This window comes from Nestor notabilis, unplaced genomic scaffold (assembly GCF_000696875.1).
Source record: "Nestor notabilis isolate BGI_N333 unplaced genomic scaffold, ASM69687v1 scaffold8760, whole genome shotgun sequence".
Taxonomy (NCBI): Eukaryota; Metazoa; Chordata; class Aves; order Psittaciformes; family Psittacidae; genus Nestor; species Nestor notabilis.
Window position 1 is genome coordinate 66,661 of NW_009910636.1, and position 16,042 is coordinate 82,702.

The 16,042-nt window shown below is 39.6% G+C and overlaps 1 protein-coding gene across 1 annotated transcript in view; it reads right to left on the reverse strand.

The window, feature by feature from the left end:
* The window catches only part of HECW2 (HECT, C2 and WW domain containing E3 ubiquitin protein ligase 2), a 103,691-nt gene that overhangs the window by 53,494 nt on the left and 34,155 nt on the right, over positions 1-16,042 (reverse strand). Inside the window, exons 3-5 of the mRNA XM_010011032.1 lie at positions 7,881-7,975; positions 3,852-3,927; positions 1,831-2,000 (exon numbers count right to left, since the gene is read on the reverse strand). Coding sequence (XP_010009334.1) covers positions 1,831-2,000; positions 3,852-3,927; positions 7,881-7,975 — 341 coding nt within the window. The remainder of the gene's footprint in view (positions 1-1,830; positions 2,001-3,851; positions 3,928-7,880; positions 7,976-16,042) is intronic.

A 16,042-nucleotide genomic window follows, 5' to 3' on the forward strand; every position in this document is an offset into this window, starting at 1 on the left:
AAGGGAACACTGTCACTTTTCAGCCTAGATCAATATTCATGCAGTTTATGAATGCTTCATCTTTGAGATCTCTGCTGCTCTGTCAAGACTGCCTAAAGACAGCCAAAAGATTCAAAAGTGGTACAGGGCAAATATCTGGGCAAGCGTGCTGGCAGATGCACACACATACACACGGTGTGGTAACAAATTTCCTCAGGAAAGCAAGCTCAGAAACAAAAGATCTTTATTTTTCCTCTAGATTTTAAGATATAGTATATCTTAATATACTGTAAGTATATAGTATAATATCGCCTACTTAGAAAAGCCAAGGTCTTCTGGTTATCCCTTTACTATCTGCCATCTATAAGACTTCTGAGTAAATGTCAACCTGAGTACAAAGCCTAATACACATATGGCTAGATAGCTGAAGATGTATTGAACAAGGAACAAAAGAAGGATTAACTCTTCAGTTCAGCTGTCGACATCAGCTAAATATATTCAAACCAGCAATTAAATTGGGTCAGGAATAAAAACACTTCTTCGTGTCGGGCTTCTGTTGGAGCTGGGTTCCTGTGATAAATAGAACTCAAAAATTTGTCACTCTCAGTTTGCTATAAAACTGGAAATTATTTTGCAGAAAAGAGTAGATGTAAAACAGGATCAATCCTGCACCACTAGGACAGCGTATGTAATGGGATCATAAGCTGCTGTTGTCAGACCATTGCTACAGGGAAGATACCGCAGCTAAAGCAAACTGATACAATGTGTGCACCAGTGAGCATTATCACTTTTCTAATAAGCTTCAAAACCAAGGAGAACTGGAGGAGAAAAATGGGGACGAACAAGAGTAGGTTTTCTTCCCATCTACTGGATAGATGGATGGACAGACAGAAAGATAATGAATCGATTTAAAGATTAGAACTCTGATTTTTTTTAAGATTTTAAGACTTCTCTACATCTACAGTCTTTTGCACAACCAAACACCCCAGAGCAGTGCTAACGCCAGCCCACTCAATTTTCCAGTCTTCCTAAACAACACATTAACATTCATCAAACACAGCACAGGCATCCGCTCATTGGGAAACAGGCACAGATCAAGAACGCTGCTCGCCCGTCCTGAAAGGGTTAGGGACTGGTGCGAGTTCTTGCACCTTGTTTCCCACATAAACATTTATCTTCAAAGGCACAGCCCAGCTCTTCTGTGCTCAAAGGCAGTTGTGGGGCTGAGTTCCTTCTCTGAGACCTGCAAAGCGTACCCAATGTAAACACATCTGGAAAAATGGCTTTTGCCAAACTGCCTTTATTTTATTCCCTTGAGTGGTGGGTGCTGTAATGCCTCCTTGGGCTTTCCTTCCTCCAGCAGTGGAAACAGAGGCTACAACAAAAAGCATCCCCTCTGCCTGACAAAACTGAAAGCTTGCCACCTGCTATGCACAATGAGAATATCATTTCCAAATGAACAGTTGTTGCAATCACTGTGCATAAATGCTCACTTATTGTGCCTTTTCTGAAATAGTCTTCTCGCAACATATAATCCATTTTAATTAATTTATTTTTGCAATTTCAAGAAACGTACAAGGCTGTTGAGTGAGTTCAACTCTTGTTAGCAGAGAAGGGAATGAAAACCTCACAGCAGTGCAGCTTCAATACACAGCTTAAGTACGCAGATGACAGCTGTTTCTATCCAACAACGGGGTTCCTAGAATGACTACAATTTCTATGTCACTTTAAATAACTAGCTACAAAATAAGCTCACAGCCTTCAGAGAGTAACCACTAATGCATAAAGAGAAAAATACAAGCCTGGTACACTGCATCAGCAGGCAGACAGCTCTCAAATGGGATATATTACCTCTCTGTGCCAAATAGGATTAGTTGTGTTACTGATGATAGTCGACCTTCTTTCCTGGCCATGATGAGCAAATGTAGGAAATGTACTTTTCTTGCCTGGCTGAATGGACATCTTCAGGTAAGGATCAGGGTTGAAGAACATGCCTTTTTTAAGTCCAGCTGCTCTAATATCTATAAAGAAAACAAGAAGGAAGGAAAAAGGAACTGAGTAAATTAAAGCTAGTTCACAAAGTAGTGCTTTCCTAAAAATATTACCCAGGAAATCAACTCACCATAAACTACTAAATAAAGAGACGTAAAACTCTACTCATATGTTAACTGGATCCACTGTACAGAAGACAGTTAAAGCAGGAAGTCTAGTGTTTTCCCAAGAGAATACAGGGAAGAAAGGTATCAACATCCTCATTTGTATTTTAGCATCCAGTTAGTCATTTGTAAAACAAAAAGCATGAACGTGTAGCTCACCTAAAAATGTTTTTCTCAGCATGTAAGGTATTTCCACTCTTAAACCCCAAACAACACAAAAAGACATCACACAGTACTTGCTCTCTTTCTGGCTATGGGTAAGGGGCTAAGATAAAAAACTGTGTGGAAGGTAATGCAGTGAAGTCATACCTTCCCAAAACTGAAACTTCGATAAACAGAACTTCAAATACTTATTATCAAGGTTGCTTTGGTTCTTTGGAAGAAGATAACTTATATCACATAAAAGGAGGCAAAGTTTTCTGAAACCGCTTCTTTCTTCCTAGGGAAACCTTAGTACTGGGGCCCTTGCAACTTACAACAATAAATAATAACTTCCTCAGGTGCATATTCTCATGCCTAAGGACCTTAATGATAGTGCAAGCTTCAACAAGAACAAAAAGAAAGAGGCATTTTAATTTGATATTAGACTTTAAACTTAACTGTAAAATATTTCTCTGTTTAGGTCTGCTGAAGCACAAGGGTTTTGTGTCTTTTTCCATTAGGTACTCCAACATGCTGCATGTAGTCTTCATGACTTTAATGCAACTGGCACACACACAGTTAGATGAACAGCCTATACATGCAGGCAAAATTCACTGCACTAAAATGAAATGCCATGCCTGTGGCTTCAGTAAATAAAAAAAAAATCCCAAAATCCTATCCAGTGTTCCAAACAATAAAAGGACAATTGCCTTTAAAGGCACCTACTTTGCACATACAAATGAGCCACCAAAAAATGTCCTGGGAAATAAGTTCCAGACCTACCAGTCAATACACCCTTCGAGGTTAGGGGACTCTTGGGGGGGAGTCAAACCCTTCTGCTAAACACAACAGGTTTTTCAGAATGCACAAAACAATTATTTTTATAGTATTCTATATGCATCTATACAATTTATCAGCTGTATCCTAGTTAATTGCTGGAAGACCATTCCAAGAAGCAGGGTTTTGTTCTGCTCCACCCCTACAATCTCTCAACGTTTTCACTGTCAGCTCTTCAAGATTCAGAAGCAATTTTTTTTAGTGCCTATGCTCAAGCTGAATATGCTTTAGTCTCACACAAGACTTCCCGTGGCATAAAGTGCTAATTGAAACAAGTGAAGCCGGTAGACTGTACCCCTACAGTTACTTTGCTGTAGTGACAGTTTAGCTCTGTTACAAGTACAGATTTGTTTCTTTTCTAAACCACCATTTGCAGCCATTGCTTTTTTTTACTACTTCAATGTGATGGAACCAGCTTGCATTTTACTTGGAAGCTACGCTTTCCCTTCTTCAACCCGAGAGAACTGTCCCTTGTGCAAACTGGAAATCTCTCCAAATTTTTTATGCTGGGATCCATCAAATCCATGTCTTTCACTCTTGAAGAGTCATGATTCTGGCTTGTTTCCAACAAACAGAAGTTCTAAGGAAATGACATCTTTCAAGCCACTAGAGTGTGCTCCTACAGAGGCTAATGAAGGAAAGTGTTCCAGCTTTGATGTTATTTAAAACAGCAATACTTTTATTACTTATTTTGTTCTAACAGTAATTTGTAAACCACAGAGTAGCGTTGGCTTTTACCTGACAATGTAAAGCTGACTAACTTCCTAGAGTGCTGGGCTCCAGAAGCACCTTCATCCGTGCCTTCTACTCCCATCTAGACAGAAAGAAAAAGAATTAAATGTACCACAGAAGTTTCCATCCACTTTGTACTTGTTTGAGGATGATAATGCAATGGTAAAATAGAATGCAGGGGAAGAATCTGACCAACTACTGCCTATTACCACAGCCTGGCAGAGGTAAAGCATTTGTTTTTAGGAAAATACCTACTATCTAATGCCACACACTGCTAATACACCACTACTTGGAATCTTCCAAACAGAACATATATAGGCTTGTACACATGCAGATGTTATTAATCAGAGAAATGGAGACTGTATTTTCTTACAGGTTTCCCTTTCATAAAGTAAAATCAACAGCGTGGATTGGTAATACGTACCAAAGCACTGAGCTGGCCAGTGACAGCATGTCTTAACTTTCATCACTTTCCACAAATAGATACTTTACTGGGCAACAAAAAACCCAAGAGATCAAAGAAAGACTAACAAAACCAGAAATGTGCATCAGATATCTGAATGTGAATGTGGTCTAAAGGATTATGCTTCATAGATTTTCAATTTTTTTTCTGCTGAAATCTCATTAGGTAAAGCACTACTTCAAAATGAAAAGTTTCTTGTGTGCTAATGCCTTAGGAATGTCTAGCTCTTTCAACTAGCAGAAGAATTTATCTTTCAAGACAGAGATGTCCTCATGATATATTATTCAGCTGGATGCACATCAATGGAGCTGACTTTAAAGTCAAATGTTCTCCAGGTAGGTACTGCACATCCAGGCAGAAGAGGTGCCACAGCCCGATGAAAAAGCTCTAGTCAAACACTGCACTGGGCATTAATATTAGATATTAATAGAACAGGAAGTCACCTGATCCATTAATCCGTAAACAAAAATAAGCTGAATAAAAACACACGTTTGTGTAGTATGTAAAGCAGTGTTGAGCTGCTGAAGAGATCTTTGAAGTTACCAGATTGTCAAATGATTCTGGAGCCGTGCTAGCCATGAGGAACCCACTTCGCATTAACCGTAAACGTACTCATTCCTATTTATATTGCTCTAAGCTATTTAATATCATTAGTTTTCAAATACTGCCCACGATGATCACAAGCATATTGGAACTTCATCAGAATTAGCAAACATGCAAAAATTCTCCCATCGCAAAGCTCAAATACTTCATATGTAACAGTCAAGCAGAACAATGAAGAACCAGCAATGGCACTGGTGTCTGGTGGCCCCATGGGCCTCAACAGCCTTGCAAGGAAACATACCATGCCAGCAAGCGCCACTGCTCTCCAACCAGCTCACTTCCTCCCTCACTGCTGGCTTCATGACACATCCCCGTTCTCAGGGCAGGACATTTGTCACCAGAGTGCTCAAAACTATCCCTTTCCCATCCAGCATGACATCGTTACACTATGACTTCATATGGATGCATAAGCATTGACAGCTGGTAGAAAAATTACGAGGGCATCAAAAGCAAAAGGTTAATTCCAGCTAGATCATCTAAAGACACCTAATCTACAGACACATTCCCTGGAAGCAGCAAGAAGTGCATTGCCCTGGGATGGTGACGCTGCCCAAGGCAAGGACAGAAGAACACTATGTATCCCAGTTTACTCTTCTGGGTTCATTTTAACATGCATTGTTTTCTTGTTAAAAACATTATTCATCAACAAAAAGGCCTTCCTCATTCTATACCTATTTTCCTTCTACATCAATGACTGAACAATATTCCTTACGTTGCTAATCGTTACTTCATTTTATAAAAACTAGGATTTGCCCACAATTCAGCTATAATAAAATGAATTGTAATAGCATTCCCTGGCACTTCCCTGGTTTCACTGTCTAATCTTTTCCTTTTCCATTACGATCTGAACAGCAATTTCAGTTTTTCTGTGCCAAGCACAAAATGCCACCCCAGCATTCCAATAAAGGCTATCTCATCTGGTCTAACACAGTGTTTCTGAATGTTACATCAGGCCTTGTATTTTCAGTGGTTCAAATGAGCACAACAGCATGTTAGTTGGCTGCTCATCCAGACTGAAATGCCTGGTGTGATATACCATCAGTACGAGGAAAATCCAAAACACGTCTCCCAGCAAACAATGTAAAGCAAACATGTAGAATGATCCAGTAAGTAGGTAATCTACTGCAGCCTAAAGAAAGGGGAGTGGGCATGCCATGACTCTCGTACCACTTCCACAAACAGCATTCCCATAACAGACACAATCAGTGCCAAGACAACAAAGTATTTTCTACTGCACACTGCTCAAGCTCAACACCAAAACCATGAAAATGGTGTGAGGTTAACATTTAAGTTATGTATAACTAACCCAATATGATGTTTTGAGGAAGTCTCATCTAAGTTGTCTTATGACAATCTAAACAAGGAAACTAACACTATTACTGGAAGTCTGTACTGTTAGTGCAACGAAACATGTATATAGGATTACACCTTCTAGCAGGTGTATAAATTCTGTACAATATCCAGGATCCTCTGTTACCTTTCAAAGGAAAGAAATCCAAATACTAACAGCCAGTTTACCTGTCAAGATGGACCAATGACTCTGAAAGATGGGTCTTCAGGTAGCTAACCAAGTAAATAAATGCTTATTTAAAGACAGAAGTTCGGATGTCCTTTTATGCAATGAATCTCACAAACACTGGGGGCTAGTACGACAAGGTCAAGAAAACACTCCAGCTCAAATGGTCTCTCCACAGAGTATCATCACTCTGCTTCTCAGTAATCATCGTTTCATAGAACAGTTAGGGTTGGAAAGGACCTTAAGATCATCTAGTTCCAACCCCTCTTGCTGCAGGCAGGGATACCTCACTCTAAACCGTGTCACCCAAGAAATGATAATGATATAGTGCAGCACAAAGCCCATTTTTCAGAGTTATTTTGGGATGCAGTTTTTTCCTTTTTCAAAATCAGGCTACCCTTTTGTCTTTAGTTTATAAATTGATACTAAAGACAGTGGCTATCAAGCTCATTAACTGCAACATATTTTCTTCTACAAAATATCAAGAGTTCATACTGCTGCTGCAAAATGCTATTATTGATAGTTAGTGGTGTCAATTAAATGATGCCATCACCTAAGTCTGTCATTCTAAGAGAAACAAAAGAAACCATTTGGTATAACGAGATATAAAATCTAGTATAGCGCATATAGTATCATGGAGCCAAAGGATACACTTGTACATAACATACAATGCTGAAAAAGCGCAGGATCAGAATAAAAGCTCTTTAGTCTGAATACCCTGTGCTATACAGCATCTTCAACACTGCAGTCATCAGGACAGCATCCTGACAGATGTGATCTTAAGTATTTGGCAGCTCATATCAATGAATCAAATACACAGTGAAACTTCATGTCAACTGAAGAGCTAGCCTGTTACATAGATTACTTCCATCAAAAGCACCTGGATGGAAGTCTGGAAGGCTCTTCTCCGCTCTTTATTTAAACAACTGAAAAAAAACCCTCCTCTAAAACTTTAAGTATTTCAAAAGAACAAGTCTTACAATGAAAGCACAGTAAGACAACAGTTATTCTGAGAGACTTACTACATTCCAATGGTATATGAACACTCAAATAAATTAACTCTTGCAAGAGCAGAGTTTTGTCCAGTTTCATTTTTACACTAACAACTGCTATCTCAGCAACTCAGTTTGAGTTATATAACTAGTGTGAAAAAAAAAATCTATTATGGTGTTCAATTCTAGCAAACTAAGCCTCAAAATTGAAATCAAACAAAATCAAATTCTTGGCATAAAAGATGTCAGTTAAGCTCAGTGACTTTTTACTGTTCTCTTATCACAAACAATACAAACCCATGAAAATAATTTTCCAAGTTCGGTGATTTTTATCCAGCAACGCAATTCTTTGCAAAAACTTGCAGCCACTGGTAGAACTACAAGACTTACATTGATCGGTTTGTCTGACAGTTCATATTATCATTTTATACAAATACAAGGAACAAATAGGGTAAACTTACCATCACAGCAGGGTTTTTCACAGTGATACATGGAGTAGTAGCTCGGAGGGCTCCACTAACACCATGGTAGTATTTAAAACAGATCTTTATTTCAGCTGAAAAGAAAACAAAAATCACATTAAAACCTTCATGACTGACCCCAGGTGGAAGAGAGGCAATGAAAGGAACACAGGCACACAGGGAGTCATAGTTCGCTTCTGTTCACAGAGTCTGAGTTTGGGCAGTTGACTGATACATCTTTGCTGTAAAAGCATACAGTAACTGTAACTGAAACGGCGTTTCTCTCAACCTGTAGAAAACTGGAAACCTGCCTCAAAGGAAGTCTATCAGGTTTTTAGCTGAAGAGCTGGTAAATGGTGGGGTTTTTTAATTTTACCTAGATTTCTACTCAGTCAGTTAGAAAAAACACCATCAGCTCATTTTTTCCCAGTTCTTGCAGTGAGACGTCCATGGTCGCTACTGGGTAAGAAAGGCCTAAGTATTCACAAGCCACGTATCACACAAAGCCACTTTCGTATGTTTTGTATGGATCCAGGGAGAAGGAAATGAGAACAGTATTAATCACTGAAGACAAGACCATTTCAATGTAATACAGTTAATGTGAATTATTATTTTTCAGCAGATTTGTAAGTTGAAAATAAAAAAACGTTACACATGTTTTATTCTTAATTTAATCGTATGAAAATGGATAAGGCTCTACAGCCTTATACACAGAAGTGGACTTCAAAACACTATTGAAAAGGTTTAAAAGTTCTGCAGGTTGTGTTAACTCCTGCAGATCCTAACTGTTAATATTCCCCTTTTTGTGTGACCTTACAAACCTTTTACTATAGTTCAGTATGCCAAACCAAAAATACCCCTGATCCTGGTAAAATAAGAGAATAAACATACACAACTTGAGGATGATCTAAAAATACTGTAAAACTCAAGCTCTTAAAGGTTGGACATTAGTGCAACAGATATTCTGACATTCTGGTAGGAGTGGACATGCAAGTATGGTGGAAAGCTATTAATATGCTGTTCAATGTACTCAATGAAAGCTCATCCTATACAAGTAGAATCCATCATTCAGTGATCCATCTTCAGAAATACTTCAAGAGGAAATTAAGATTAGAGCAGCTAGTTATGTCCTCTTAGTGTGTTGGGTCCTTCTGTTATTTAACAGACCAAAAAGTAACTTATCTAATTCTGCAGCTTGTATTTCACTACTATTTCAATATAATCAGCTAATGAAAAGGCTTAACGAGATATTTTTATACTAGGATGATTCTTGTCAGACTTTGGAAGAAGTTGCATAACACATATCTGAAGGAAGCTTGAAGCACTTTATATTGGAACACAGGAAAGGTAAACGTTGCACCATGTTTCTGGTCCCACTGAATAAAGTTTTGTTTGCTAAACAGCATTTACTGCAGACAAAAGAGTATTATGTTTAACCGAAGCCTGACCTCCACTGTTGTTCCTCTGCATTCTTCCTACCAGCAGAACAGCTATAATTATGGCTGCCCTTGATCCTGTGGGATTCCCTAGCTGGAACAATGTCTCTGTTTTCCTTCTCCGTTGGGATAACTCTTCTATGTAATTTTGATGAGGGTTTACCTCTGGGTACAGAAATGGCCACAGGCAGACAGCGATGGCCAGAGGTGGGAAGAAATTGCAGCAGCCAGTTCAGAGAGACCACAGGATGTGCATGGAAGTCTTGGTAGTTCAATTCCTCTGACTTAGTTTAACAATATGTTGGTAGTCCTGAAGTATGAAACTGCAATGTTTTGTATAAGGTTTTGAGACACATACAGCATGGTTCCTTCAGGGTTGAAGTATTTCATCACTGCAAGATAAAATACCCACTTATCCCTACTCGGATCAGAAAACCATGCTGCAAGCCTGCTCAGCCAAAAAGGATTACTTATTTATTTATTTAAAATTTTCTGCAGTTATAGATCAACATTTACTTACTATCTTCCTCCCAGAACAAAGAAGAGGCACCTCAGAACTACTCTTCAAAGGGAAGTGTCTGGCTGACAGTGCCTCCAGGGATTTATGAGGTGGAGGAGCTGCTGATCCCACTTCCTCCTCCTCACAGCTGAGTTTACATGCACAGCCAAAACATGCTCTATTTACCACAAGCTTCAGAGCAAAATTCAAAATCCAGACAGGATTTCTAATTACCTACAAAGGTTTGTAAGACCTAAAAAGTACATGTCAGGACCTGCAGGTTCTTCCTAAACAGAGCAATTCTTTTGACCTCCCAACAATGCTTATATCCAAATGAACACAAAAAGAATTTCTAGCTCATGTAAAATTGGAGTGTCAGCAATTGTGGAAGTTGGCACAACTTATACCAAGTGGTGGACTATCCACATTGTAAAATGCACACATTAAGTAACTAGGACTCATGTCTTGAGCACCTCTCAATCACACTGTGAACATACTGTGACTGCATGAGACCATGGTAAGCCAATGAACTATTCCACCAAGACTTCTACTTTCCACCTTCTCGTGGTTTAAGCCCAGCCGGTAACTCGGAATCACACAGCCATTCATTCACTCTCCCCCCACTTATTCCTCCCCCCGCTCTCAGAGCGATGAGGAGGAGAATCGGAGGAATGTAACTCCCACGGGTTGAGATAACAGCACTCCAGTAACTAAGGTATAATACAAACCACTACTGCTACCAATAATAATGATAAGGGAAATAACAAGGGGAGAGGACACAACCGCTCACCACCCGCCAACCAATACCCAGCCCAACTCAAGCAGTGATCTGGGCCTTCCGGGTGACTCCCCCCAGTTTCTATACTGGGCATGAGGTGCTGTGGTATGGAATAGCCCTTTGGCCAGTTTGGGTTAGGTGTCCTGTCTCTCGCTTCCTCCTGGCTTCCCCTCCTCCCTGGCAGAGCATGAGACTGAGAAAGTCCTTGGTCAGAGTAAACATTACTTAGCAACAACTAAAAACATCGGTGTTATCAGCGTTGTTCCCAGGCTGAAAGTCAAAAACACAGCACTGCACCAGCTACTAAGAAGGAGAAAAATGACTGCTGCGGCTGAACCCAGGACACACATACACTGCTCAGCTTTATTGTGACCCAACTTTATTTTTCAGCGACTTTCTGGAGCTGCTACTTATTCAGTCTGTTGTCATTGACTATCTTCTCTCAGTTGATCACTTCTGAAAGGAACCTAGCAATGGAAAGGTTATCAGCTGCTTCTATCCACACAGTCCATAACATGATGGTGGACAGAAGTTCGTTATATATTCTCACTATGCTGACATGTACGTTCCCTAAAGGCTGAAATTCAATGCTGTGAGCTTTGCATCCTCAGATTTCTTTCTCTCAATGACTTCTATGAGCATATAGTACTTTTCAATACCTCTGCATGTCTGGCAATAGAAGACGACAATGTTTGATTCAGAACTAGATCTGATGATCCCTTTTCATAAAAACTAAATTTAAAAATATAATTTTAAAAGAGCCTTCAGGACTAATTGCTAGAAATAATTAGAAAAAGCAGAGCACTTAAAAAATGAAAAGGAGACTTTTTCTCCCACTTCCCAAAAGAAGCATCATTGACTTAGTTTGGGCTTTATAAAGCACTACACAGAGGAATGGCAGACCTGTGGTTAGTATGTGTCTCCTTTAGGGAAGAACTTGCACTTCTCTTTTTCCTTTCCTACTTCTTCCCCCAACAAGTTAATTAGATTTGTATGTGATCTGTGATGAAAAAGTTAATAGCAGTAAAACCACCAAGGGAAAGACATGTGTACCTGACCACAAGACTATCTGCTGTCTCGTTAAAATACAAAAGTATTTTTGTTCATAGGGAAAAAAGAATGACTGTACCTAGTTCTGCATTCTTGATACCACACATACCCCGTTGTCATTGACATTCTTCCAGACCACTGGAAATTCTTTCTTCATTTAAAAATAAGACAGAAAGCAAATTGGGGGATCTATGATTCTTTAAAAGTTATCACACAGCCCTATAAAAAGTAATATATATGTTAATTAATCTGAACACTCTGTAAAACCATAATACCCTTCTTTAAAAGCCAATAGCTGTTATCATTTTATAACCATAGTTTTACAGCTCATGTCCATTACATAAAAATATTGGAATTAACAAAGGTTTCTGGGACTCAAACACTGACATTTGAATTTCAAAAGAACTCCTGCATGAAATTATAGCGTTGTACTTCCCTCTATGGACCATACACTCTTGCCTCTTCAATAATAAAGAGATCAGCTTACACCAAATAATAACTTCCTTTTAAAACATCACAAATTCCCTAAAGTCTCCTGCTTTAGCTGCCTTTTTACTGCCCTTAACACTTTAACTTTACCTGTCAAAAAATTGCTTTAGGATAAACAGATACTCAGAATATCTAAACTTGGAACACATAAATACATGAACATAATTCTAGAAGAATGCATTCTCTCCAGGAGACTGATAATTCAGGAAAACAAACTGCAGTAAGAACCGTTTGCTTCAGATATACCCAAGCCTGTATTAGAGGTGGAATCACCCCACACTCCATGGAGAACGGATGGGCAGAGATGCCTCCAAAACACAAGTCAAATCCTAGTTGGGTTTTAACAGCCTGTGGAGATAAACAGTGGTCCCATGTAACTGTATGGAAACTGCACAGCAGCTAATACTTCCTGGACAATGCAGCTGGACATCAGAAGTTAAGCTATAAAGGGAGATGCAATCCAGGGAAAAGGCAGCGGGCTAACCCCTAATTTTTCCCAGCTAAACCCAAACACCTCATAAATGACTGCAGGAATTTAGAACTGCTCTGCATGTCCTGCCAGCTGAATTTCTTTCCCTTAGCATGACAGTTCAGTGAACCTTTTTGTTCGGACATTTAGCATTTTACTCTCTGCATCACTTTAACCATGTACCTTTTTGATTACTTCCTACTGGGAAGTAGCAATCACAGCAGCAGAACACAAGTGCAAAGGCTGGCTGCCTCCAGGTACTTGCCATCCCTCTCAGCAGGTATATCACAGAGTTTATTTTACAGAAGTAATGATAAAGAAAAAAAAAGCAATCAACAAACACCTAGAAAGTGACTTCAGTGGCCTCTTTCCATCTAACCTGCTTCAAAGGAAACTACTTGGACACATGGTTGTTGAGATAACGAAGCCTACCTATCCATGCCAGCCCCGCTCACTTTGCTGTCGCTCTGAGACATTCCTACTTACAATCACAAGCATTGCCTATTATATTCTAGTTTGGCAAAGCATTTAATTATAATCTAACCTTTAAAACAAAACACTGGGTTATTATATGCTTAAGGAAGTCAACAAAGCTTGTCACAAATGTAAAAAATACAACCCTGATCCTGTTTCAGTTATTTGTGACACTCAAAAACAGCTGTTAGGAGACAACAGATATAAATAGCAGAAGAATAATAAGAAGTATTTCTAACTCAGTGAATGTGTTTATAAATAGGGTAGGGACAATAACATGAGTCCCCAGACAGACCACTGAAAAAGCACCGTTTGCAGGGTGCTATACAGACAAGTGTTCCAGGCTCAGAACAATCCCATATGAGAAAACCATGGTCTTTATAAAGTTTAATTTAAATGGCCAAAATATATAAAGACTGAATACAAGTAATGAATTAAGTTGACAGAACATCCATTAACATTGTCCATTTTGGTAAAAGCCATTAAAAATACCAAAATGTGCTCATATCTCTAGTAACAAAACCACTGTGCTAGGGCAGCCCTTAGAAGTTAAAAGCACATTAAGTTCAGTTATTAGACTTGTATCTTTTTTCCTTCAATATCTATTTTCTTTTTTTTAACAAAAAAGGGAGCTGAAAGTGCACTCTGCTAGCTACAAAGTATGGTCCTTTCAGTCCCAACACACTGTTTTTGCAAAAGTTACTATTTCCTGGAAATAGGGACTGAATACGGAGAACACAACACAAAACCTCACTTGTCGTATAATTCCAGTGTAATACAAACTCGTATTTTACCACATTTTCTGAATACCTCTCACAGTCTACTCATGCTACTCACCCAAGAGTTTAAGCACAAAACAGACAACATCTATGCAGTCACTGCATCCAAGTATCACAGTGTGGCACCAGAAGTAATTTAACCACAGTGATTGACGTGACATGAATGGCAGTGGCTGGATGAATCCCAGAAGCTGCCACTATGGATTACTGCTCAAGATATAAAGCCACAGCATTGGTAAAGAAAATATATGCAAATCAATATATTTCTATTCTGCTTATAATAATGACCATGACATCAAATATTATAAATAACAACAAAGACATTACACTATAGGTAAAGTAGTTGAAGGTGTTTCTTGTGGATAGGATAATTAATACTCATGGGACCAAGGCTACAACTTACAAATACAAGTCCAATACTATCAGGAGGCTCTTGGCCTGTGCCTGGACTAATAAACCAGGCAGGATCATGGCAGGGACTCAAGTATGAGCACACAACCATCCAATCTGCTGAACACTGACCATGCATTCCTGACACAGGGGGAAGGGTTGGCTGCATGTACGCAAGCCACGCTCTGCTGCTTGCTCCCAGCAGCAGAAAATAGCCCCTGCCCTGTTCTACCTACTACAACACATACAGCTTTCAACTTCAGGGGATTCTGCATATGAAGTGCATAAGCACCAGTTACCTGTTGTGTGACAATGACTGTACTGTGTACTGAATCTCCCTCCCACGGCACCTTCAACATGACCTGCCCTTCCCCATATTGCAGAAAACTGACTTGGAAGCTGCAGTTTGTAAATAAGCAGCAGCTTTTATCAACTAGTCTTCATAAAATTCAAGCTTCCTTTCACATGCTTTTTCTACCACCAACCTTCCCATGGATCATTTTGATCCATCTTTCTGCTGTGTCTGTTCTCCATAAGAAATACCATCATGTCTCTTCCACCACGATGCACCAAAGGGAGACCCTGCCATACAAAGCTCAGACTGCTACAGCCAGAGAAACACTCTGGGATCTAAAATCACTCCTGAGGCAATTGCAGCCTCTCTTGCACTGGAGACTAAAGGTCCTGGCGTCCTTAAGGACCTGAACAGTGTGATGCCATGGTAAATACCAGATGACCATACGAAATGCGAAAGCATTAAGCTGTGTTGCAACTTCACATTATTGCCACTTGTTCAGAATAATACTCCCTGAACAACTCGTTCTTTCCTTTCACCGGAGCAGGATGAAAACTGTATTGCTATACCCAGGTTTAGCAATCTTTCTGTAGTTTACACAGCAAACAACTTGAGGGAGCCGTCTAGTGAGTCATTGTTTTCCTTCCTCCACATTTTAGCAAGCCTCAGAGCAGGATGTTTTAAAGCCACCTTTACTATGTGAGTAAGGAAACAACATCTTCGGCATACTGATGCTCAAATTCACCCTCTTGCACCTCCACAATGACTGCATTCCCTTTCATGCTTACATGGCACTTCTGTTCCTGCTGCAGGGAAAAGAAAAAGGAACACCTGCCTGATACTGGTTGGCTCTGCAGTTCAGAGCCACTCAGTCTCGAGGTGACAGCGTAAGGACACCAGCTGTTCCTGATGGTGAGCTGGACTTCGCATTTTGCAAGCATTTTCTTTCTCCTTTGCACACTCTCCCCCCCCCCCCCCCCCCCCTCCCCCCGCCTTCCCCCTTAGTCACTCCACTAAGATCCTGCTTGCATTTCTAGAATACATTAAATTCATTGCTCATTATTTCACTGTTGATTCCTTCGATTCTCCCTTCTCAGGGTAGAGTTTACAGATTTTTTGGTGTTGATTTTTGTCTAAAGCAAGTAAGAGTTTTCTTTGATCGCGCTTGTTTTGCTAATTTTGGATGTTTTGTGGGGAATTAATGTCTGGTTTTAGTTTGAAGGTGATGAGACTCTCCCTGCCCTTCTTTCTGCAGGTTGCTTGATCTGAATAGAACAGATGGCCAACTCTGCCTTTATATGTTAGTTGGGAAACAGGAGATGCTGAATCCATAGGGAGGGATTTTAAGAAGAATAAATGGAATGCCTGGAAAATTGAGTTACAAAACTAAGGATACACAGTAATGTAAAAATCAGAAAAATGTTTATCCAAGTCCTGCCTTTAAACAGAAACATAAATTCCACAATCCTCAGTGAAACTATTAGTAAGTTTACCATTATGCTC